Source organism: Microtus ochrogaster, chromosome 1, assembly GCF_000317375.1.
Source record: "Microtus ochrogaster isolate Prairie Vole_2 chromosome 1, MicOch1.0, whole genome shotgun sequence".
NCBI lineage: Eukaryota > Metazoa > Chordata > Mammalia > Rodentia > Cricetidae > Microtus > Microtus ochrogaster.
Genome location: NC_022009.1, coordinates 21086563 through 21095904, shown reverse-complemented (window position 1 = coordinate 21095904; position 9342 = coordinate 21086563). Strand labels below are relative to the sequence as shown.

Sequence of the window (9342 nt, the reverse complement as noted above, 5' to 3'; positions counted from 1 at the left end):
TTTCCTTTCCCTTCTCCTTCCTTCCTTCCTTCCTTCCTTCCTTCCTTCCTTCCTTCCTTCCTTCCTTCCTTCCTTCAATTTGGATTTTCTCCTATATCCTTCTAACAACTCATCCACGCCGGGAACCTGGGAGTCTTCATTACCTCTCTAAGCTGACATCCCAGTGCCTGTCAGGCAGACCCCATGCTGGCCACTGCAGATGTAACCTGTGTGAACGGACGTACGGGGTCTGTCTCACTGGCTGCCTGTAGGATTGATGTGGATTAGTCCCAGGAAGGTGAACCCCGGGGTCCTGATGATTGGCAGGACCTCCCTGGGGAAGGGCATTAGGACCAAGAGCTGAAGGATGATTGGATGCTCATCAGGCAAACTGGGGGTGGGGGGCAGGCTAGGCAGAGGGATGAACATGCTTGAAGGCTCTGTGGTAAGGAGAAATAGGCAGGGAGGCTGAGAAGGAGGCAGGACCTGCTGCCAGATAAGGCCAGGCTGGGCACTGCACATCAGAGACAGCTGTGTTGGCTGGCACTTCGTTGCGATCTTATACCTGCCTTCTATAAGATTCTATCTCAAACCCTTCTCCCCATAACTCATTTCTACCTATAAGGCCATATCTCTTCCACCCACCCATCAGCCAGGCAAATTCATCTTGTAAGCAGTGTGCTAACATGAGAGCCCTATTAAGATGACCCTCTGGGCAAAGTCCTCCCTGGTCCCTCATTGTCAGGATGGAGTCAAGCCCAGAGGCCTTTCGTATTAGCTCCCTCAACCGCCACCCCTATTCTTTGCTACAGCTTTCTCAAATGGCTCACGGTACCCCTGAGGTGCTGGATGGATGTGCTGGGGAGCCCCAGCGGAGGTCTTGCTCATCTCATACTCTTACCAAGGGATTCTCACTCCAGGAAGCCACCTCCCCCAACTCAAGCCATCTGCTGCCCGGCTCAGCTACCCGTCTCTAGCGTGCCTGCTCATACAGCCAGCCGCCCAGTCTCTCTGCTAGACTGGGAACTATTTGGAGAGGGATGAGGGCCCCTTTGTCTTCATCCTCTTTGGTGCCACCGTCTAACATGTATTAACATTTAATAAATGCGTTATTTAATGTGAGGGTCTAGTGATGAAGGAAGCACACTGTTCAAGTGAGCCATATGGGATGAAGCTCCATCCTGAGGTACTTTAGGAAGGAGTCTGGCTTCCAGGACACCTTCTTGAACTCCCTGGATCTAGAACTTCCAGCAGCCAATCACATTTCAAGGTGGCCTCCACCCCACACCCACACACTGGGAGGGTAGGTAGACCAAGTTGGTTAGAGTCAGGCCTAGGTCTTCTCAAGCTTTAGTGAGTTCTAGGATAATCTGGGTTCCCTGGCTGGGTGCCCCCTGATTGCTTGATTCAGGGGGAGGGTGGTATCAGAGAATTTGCTTCTGTTACAAGTTCCCACGTGATACTGGTGGCGCTGCTGCTCCAGGAACCACACGCTGAGAATCTGTGTTCTAGCAAAAGAATTTGTTCTTCAAAGGATCGCTCTCTACGCTCTCTACGTGCTAGGGGAGGAAATGGACGATTTTGCTTGGGTTTAGCTTTGTAGGTTTTAAGCGTCATTAGTATGAGATTAGTGTGGACAGATGTAGGCTTGCCTCCACTCCTGGCTCTTGTCTCTCCCACAAGTGCTCCTATGTCCACACCAGTGACTCAACAAATATGTTTTGTAGAAAGTGCATGGCAGCCGGTGAGGTGGAGCGGGGGATATCAGACAAGTCGATTGGAAGCCACCCTGAAGGGAAGGCGGCAGGTGTAGACAGGATCGTAATTCAAGAAGTCCAGGGAGGGGTAACTGCTTTGAAGCGCAGTGAGTTCTCATCCCTGGAGCCTGAACAGGCCTCTAGAGCATTAGTGGGAATGATATTAGTGGGCAGTTAGTGTAAGTAACTGTTAAGATCTTGGAATTTTATGATTAAGAAGAAAAGCAATGGCTGACTCTGCATTGCATAAACGGCTCACTTGGGATCATGGCTGGATCTGCAGAGGTACTAGGCCGCCTGTGCAAATACTGAAAGCAGCTCTTCTTTGAACAGGCATGCATCCCTCAACAGCAGTGTGTTTGGTGTCTAAGTGGATTCATATTCAATGATCCTGTAATTTGTTGCTTATTGACCTCAGATCATTTAAAAGGTTAAATGGAAAAGCCACAAGCAGGCAGAGAGTGTACCTCAGGGGCCTCTTTATGTCCTGCTTCCTAAGTCACATGGAACTGAGATGCAAGGCACCATTTTAGTCTGTTTTGTGTGTGTGTGCATGTAAGAGAGAGACAGAGATAGAGAGAAAAACATATATAGAGAGATATAGATATATAGATAGAGACAGAGAGAGAGAGAGAGAGAGAGAGCTTGAATTTATAGTGATAAGGTCACCAGCTTGAATTTCAAACACTCATCAAGAAAGTCCGACCAACTTCCATATTCCACAGTGTGGTAGGAGAGATCAAAGTTTCTCTTGGGGAGGTCTAACCCTTAAGAGGGGGGGGACTTGATTGGGTGGGGGGGAGGGAGATGGGGGGCGGTGGCGGGGAAGGGACAGAGATCTTTGATAGATAAATAAATTAAAAAAATTAAAAAAATAAAAAATAAAAAGAATGAGAAAAAAAGGATGTGATAAACAAGACTGGTGTCTCTTGTCCAATAGCTACCATTTACTGAACATCTGTTATGTTAGTTGGGTGAGATTCTTTGCAAATACTATTTATAATCTTTCAATTAACCTCCAAAGTATTACTATCTTCCTTTCCAGAGAACAGGCACAGAGAGATCACGAGTCTTTGTCCAGTTTCACAGAGCAAAACCTGTCCATTCATCTTTGGAAGTTGATGTAACTATAAAATTGAACCCTGATAAAGATAGTTAAAAAGTTATAGCTCTGTGAGTCTGAATTCAGATGCAATATTATCAAGTTGAATCCATAACTATATCAAACAAATAATACACTTTGGCCAAATGGAGCATGTTCTAGGAATGCAAGAATGGTTCAATAATAGGAAATACTAGGAAGCCAACCCCATTCACCATATCCACAAACCAAAGAAAAGCCATGTATTAGAGATACTTAAAGGGCAATCGATAAAATGCTCCTATAATAAGACTCTAAGATAGGAATAATAGGAACTGCTTCAATTTAATAAAAGCTAAAAATTAGCTATAACGTCATTCAAAACAGTGAAACCCTAAATCCAACTTCATAAAAATAAGAGATGCCCGATTCTTCCATTTAAAGCTATTGTCCTGGCTATTACTCAAAATGAATTATGCTCCTTAGAAGTAGTTTACTTAAGAGAGAGAATAGATGGTGCTTTCTATTTTTTTTTTGCCAAGCCTGGGAGAATCTGATAGGAAAAGATAAGTTGTGAGAAGACCTTGTGGCGGTTTCTTCTCCTTAGAGAGAAGGTCACAGCCACTGAATTGGGACACCCGAAACTGGGATTGGAACTCAGGTCTGATGCTGAAGTCCTGCTCTTCCTCTCTATAAAGAATTTATGCTTTCTGGTGCCAGTAATCTGGGAGAAGGGAGAGTCTCTCAGAACCAACCTATTCCTCACTGCTCCAGCAGAGTCTGGCCAGACTTGGCCTTCTGGGAGGGGGGAAAGGATGGGCATTTGCGGGGAGAGGAAGATGGGCATTTAGCAGGGGAGAGGAAGACAGGCATTTGAGGGGAGAGGAGTATGGGCATTTGAGGGGAGAGGAGTATGGGCATTAGAGGGGAGAGGAAGATGGGCATTAGGGGGGAGAGGAAGATGGGCATGTGGTGGGGAGAGGAGGATGGGCATGGAGGGGAGAGGAAGACGGGCATTTTGGGGAGGAGAATGGGCATTTAGAGGGAGAGGAGGATGTTTGGGGAGAGAGGAAGATGGCAATTTGGGAGGAGGAAGACGAGCATTTGGGGGAAGGAAGATGGGCATTTGGGAGGAAGAGGAAGATGGTCATTTGAGGTCACAGTTTCACTGTGAAGACCCTGAAGCCTCTGCTCTTGGCAATCCCACCCCTCTAAGGCTGAGGTCTGGGCTGAGTGTGGGGAGGCATGGCTGGTGGTCTGGCCCACGGTCACTTTGCCTGTCTTTTGCTGTCTAAATCCTGAGCATCGAGGGTACTGAGTCACCCCCCTTTATTCTTGCCTTTAAGATGCCCAGTTAATGTTACTAGTTGCCTTTTGTCTCAAGCTGTCTCTGGGGTGCCAGAGGCTAACTGGAGCATTGAGGTCACAAGCTCTTGGCTACTACAGCCACTAGGACGCCTCAGTCCCATTGTGTTTGCGGTGCGAGTAGAGCACATTCTCCTGGCATAAATCAGAGGGTGATACGTGGAAAGTTTGCTACTTCGTGCAGACTTAACCGCAGAGCAGCAGATGAGGCTCTGCATAGGAATCCAGCAGACCTGGGTTTTGGTGGCTCTTCCGCTGATGTGTTCCATGTACGTCACTTAGTGCTGCTGGGCCTCACTGACCTCATTGGTGACCTAAGACTTTGGACTGCGTAGGCTTCCAGTGCAGCTGCAAAGTTCTGATGATAATCTTCCTTTCTGTGTGCTCAGTACCATTTGAAATACCGTGTTAAGACCAGGAGTAGAGCTCAGTGCCTAGCATACCTAACTCACTTGCCTAGAGTACCTAACGCTGTAACAAACACACAGTCAAACAGTGCTCACCTAAGGACTCTGTGTGGTGCGTGGTTAATGAACTCATACGGCTATCATTCCCATTTTGTCTCCAAAGCAACGGAGACACAGAGCAGTTCATTCACTTTCCCAGGGTCTCACAGGCAATGGTAGAGTACACAGTATCTGTGTTCGTATACCTCTTTTGCATACACGAGCCCCATGGTTACAGTGGTGTGGGTCTGAGGGTGGGAGGTACTTTTAAGGGGAAACCTGGCTCCGGTGTGGACAGCTGGGGACTGTTACCCCGAAGTGTGAGAGAGTGACCACAGAAGTTGCTGACATTGTCCATCATTTCTTCTCTCTTCCTCTCTAGTCTGTGGCAAGCGCTACAAGAACCGGCCGGGACTCAGCTACCACTATGCTCACACTCACCTGGCCAGCGAGGAGGGCGATGAAGCCCAAGACCAGGACACGCGGTCCCCACCCAACCACAGAAACGAGAACCACAGACGTGAGTCCCCGTTTGTAAGGTTGGGGAGTGGGGCATGGGGCAGGTATTGTAGGGAGCAATTCTTTTCTTTCCACTCTGTTATCTCCTGGTAGCAACAGCTGATGGGTCTTGGTGTTGTGCAGTAAATGAACCCCTCAGCTCAGCCAGCCACCATTCCTATGTCTGAGCTGGGCACCCAGGAAAGAGTAAGCAGGTTTGAATGCATGTGATCAGCCTTGTCTCCAGACAGAGGCAGGATGTAAGTGTCCAGCAGAAGGGGAGTGACCTCACCTGGCCACTGTCGCAGGCCAGACCTGTCCATCATATCCCTCAGCTTCAGAAGGGCCGCTCACAGCTGTTGTGAGCGACTGACGGTTGCTGGTTGACTGCTGTGGTTTCCTGGATGGGTCACTACTATGGAGCTCTCCTGCCATCTGGATGGATATGTCACTGGGGATGACAGTTGGCTCTGAAGACTCAAAGTGATTCTGCAGATTTGTTTCTATTCTTTCTCTCCTTCCTCAACTCGCGGTTATGAATTAGGAATGAAAAGGGGGCTGGGCAATCACTGTTAGACTGGCTCTCTCCCATCCTTTATGGTTTCTGGGATGACAAACACCCCCAAATAGGATGTGGTCATGGAATCTGTTGAGCTTGCTTCAAGATCTGGGTCATACTGAGATCACTGGAGGGAGAGGTATTTGTGGGCGTATGATGTGGGCTTTTGCTTTGTTTATACAATTTGTTGGTAGATATTTTAAAAACTTTTTTTTTCATTTAGATTTGGTTTATTATTTCATGTATATGAGCATTTTGCCTGCATGTATGCGTGTGTAACACATGCACATATATGCAGTGCCTGCTGAGGTCAGAAGACTGCATCAGGTCCCCTGTGACTGAAGTGACGGGGTTGTGAGCCTCCATGTGAGCATGAGGTATCGGCCCTGGATCCTCTGGAAGGGCAGCAAGTGCTGTTAGTGCTAATGCTCCAGCCCTGGTATACATTCTTAAAGTGAACAAAGACTCTGCCTTTTAAAAGCAGCCAGATTCTAAATTTAAAGATGACTCCCGTGTAGTTGAGAATCTCAGCTTCTGAGACAGATGCCACATGGACACTTTCACCACACGTCTGAAACCATGGGCATCCCCTGGCCAAGACCTTTGCTTAGGTTTGTGTGTGGTTCTTCCAGACCGGTGTCCCATGTTCAATGGTCATGCTGCCTTCTCTATCAGTGTGCTCTGGCTCGCACAACAAAATACCTCAGACCAGAAGTCTTAAACTACAGCAATTAGTTCCTCACAGTTCTGGGGACTTGAGAAGCCAAAGTCAAGGCATTGTCAGTGTTGGCTTCTAGATATCCCTCTCCTTGGTTTGCAAATGGCTATCCTCTGGCAGCTCTGCCCTTTTCTCTCCATGCACATGGGTTCTTCTTATGAGGTCATCAGGCAGACTGGATTAGGACCTGCCTGCCCTAATAGCTGCATTGTGTGGTGTGTACGCATGCATGCGAGTCTGTCTGTCTGTCTGTCTGTCTGTGCACCTATGTGTCTGTCTGCCTTTCACATTTACATATACTCTCAGTTGGCTTTCACTTTGCTTTTTGAGACCAAGTCTTTCACTGAACATGAAATTCACTGATTTGGCAAGACTGGCTGTGGAGACCTCCAGGGTCGCCCGTCTCTGCCTCCCCAGCTCTGGGATTATAGGTGCGTGCAGCTATTTCCATCTTTTTGTATGGGTGCTGGGGGCGCAGTCTAAACTCAGGTCCCTGTGTCTTCATGACAACCACTTACCAGTTGAGCTGTCTCCCCAGCTTCTCCAGTAGTGTCATTTAACAAACGTCACCTCCTCATTCACTACTTCTCCTCCTCCTTCAGATTTCTTTTCTTTTCTTTTCTTTTTTATTCATAAAGGATAGTTTTATTTTTTTCATTTTTGGCAATCCCCCCTTTTTTTCAAGTTGGAGTTGAGCATCAGATTGCACCTTATTTATGTTTTATCCACCATTATGTTTGCCATAGCAACATTTTTTAATTAATTAATTTATTTATTAAAGATTTCTGTCTCTTCCCTGCCACCGCCTCCCATTTCCGTTCCCCTCCCTTGTCAGCCCAAAGAGCAATCAGGGTTCCCTGCCCTGTGGGAAGTCCAAGGACCACCCACTTCCATCCTGATCTAGGAAGGTGGGCATCCAAACTGCCTAGGCTCCCACAAAGCCAGTACGTGCAGTAGGAGATTTATTTTCACTTTAAATCACGGGTATATGTGTGTCTGTGTGTGGGTATGTGAACATGAGTGCAGTGCTTGTGGAGGCCAGAAGAGGGCATCAGGTCCCTTAAGCTGGAGTTACAGGTAGTTGCTAGCCACCCTATGTAAGCTCTGGAAACCGAACAGTGCACTCCCTTAACCACTGAGCCATCTCTCCAGCACTTTGATTACTACTTTATCTATCTCTATCTTCAGCAGAGTCAAATGCCAAAGTACTAGAGGTTAAGCCTCAATATAGGAACTTGGAATTGGGAAAAATGTATCCTGTGACATGAATTTGTTTTCAGCTTTGAGAGTTCGATCTTTTAATGTGGCAGACCCTTGCTTTCTCACCTCCTGTTGCCATCTGGGCAGACTCTGGGAAGCAGGGCTGACTTTTCTCTTTCCGCACCAGATCCTGAGTCTCTATGACAGCCGGCTCTCGGTCTGCCCTTTGGGAGAGCTCTCCTTTTCTGTCAGGGACGAAGACCTGTCTATTGAGGCAGCTGACAGCGCCATCCCTTTTCTCTCCTCTTTATCTTCTCTGGTCTAAGAGTCTAGGAAGTCACAGGGAGCTGTCGCGTCCTACCAGGAAGAGGCTGGAAATGATCTTTGGCTTTAGGTGCTTTCTGGAAAGCACAGATTAGTGACTTGTTCTCTCTCCAGTGTGTCTGTTAGCTTTCTTTCTCACCCCTCCAGTGCTAGCCTAGCTCTTGCGTTTCCTCAATGTCTGGCCATTTGCTTCTATGTACAGGCATCCTTCTTTATAGTGTTTGGATGACTTCCTTTGTGTTGTGTTTTCCCTCCCTTCTTTAGTGTCCACAGTGAGTGGTGGTTTCGCACATTCGTGTATATATGTGTGTACATGTGCAAAGTTCCGCCCCTCCTCAGCCCATCATCTGTGGGCTCGTGGTGAGCAACATGCTCCAGTCCCCCCTCCATCTTTTTTCCTTTCTCACCTGCTGAAGAGACATGGACTTCTTCACAAAGCATCATTTGACCTCCCAGAGAGAACCCGCCGTATGTGGGCTGATCTAGGCCTTCTTCAGACAAAGACAGTTCCAGAAACCCCAGAAACTCCCCGTGTTTTAATTAATTTTCTCTTTGAGGTGTCTTCTCACAACTTTGTCTCTGCAAACTCTGTGCCCAGCCCTAATTTTACCTGAAGGGAAGGGCACAGCAGACAAGCCCCTAGCCCTAGTCTCTCTGGACAAACCCAGCAGTAGCTGCTCGCCCTGGCTTCTGTGGGCCACACACACTACTGTATCGATTCGCTTGCTGCTCTGAATGTGCGCTCTATTTCCTCCCACATGCCCCTGGTGAGCAGGCCCCCGCTATTTTCCTGTGAGCACTAATTGCTGGCATCATTAATACCCAGTCATTAGCTGCTCTTGCTGTTTGGGGCTTAGGGTGGGCTCCCATCCACACTGCCCCTAAATGCCACCAGGGCTGTGTGGTGAACTGAATGTGACCGCTCAGCAGCATCCTGAGGGCTCAGCTCCCTGTCCTCTCCCAGTCAGGCCTCCAGATCGAGGGAGGGAGGCAGAAGAGCTTAGTCTGGGAAGGCTAGTCTGTGGCTCCCCCAGGAGAAAATCTGGATGCTGGCAAGTGGAAATGCTGACATTCCCTTTAGAAGAGCTGTGGGATGATACCCAGGCTGCTGTCATAGAAAAAGAGCCCCACAAATACAGAAATATGCAGGGCCACAGGCAGCCATTGGGGCCTTTTGGCTTTGGTACTGTTCCTGTCCTTTGCTCCATCCCCTGCAGCTGTGTCCTCAGCAGAGCCCAAGCTCATCCCCATACCTGCAGCTTCTTAACTGAAAGGATAAAGTGGCCAGCTGGCGTCAGCAGTGACCTTCCCTTCCCCAGCCCTTGCTGCCCTGAGCTGCCAACTCAGCAGTCAAGTTACCTACCACCCCTGCTGTCCTCCTGCTCCTCCCACAGGACGCATCCCCTGCTGTCCTC

General features: G+C 48.3%; 1 protein-coding gene across 2 annotated transcripts in view; it reads left to right on the top strand.

Moving 5' to 3' along the window:
- Positions 1-9342, top strand: part of Dpf3 (double PHD fingers 3) — a 271575-nt gene that overhangs the window by 183490 nt on the left and 78743 nt on the right. For both annotated transcript variants that reach the window (XM_013347204.2, XM_005343307.2), the window contains exon 7: positions 5011-5148. In XM_013347204.2, coding sequence (XP_013202658.2) covers positions 5011-5148 — 138 coding nt within the window. The remainder of the gene's footprint in view (positions 1-5010; positions 5149-9342) is intronic.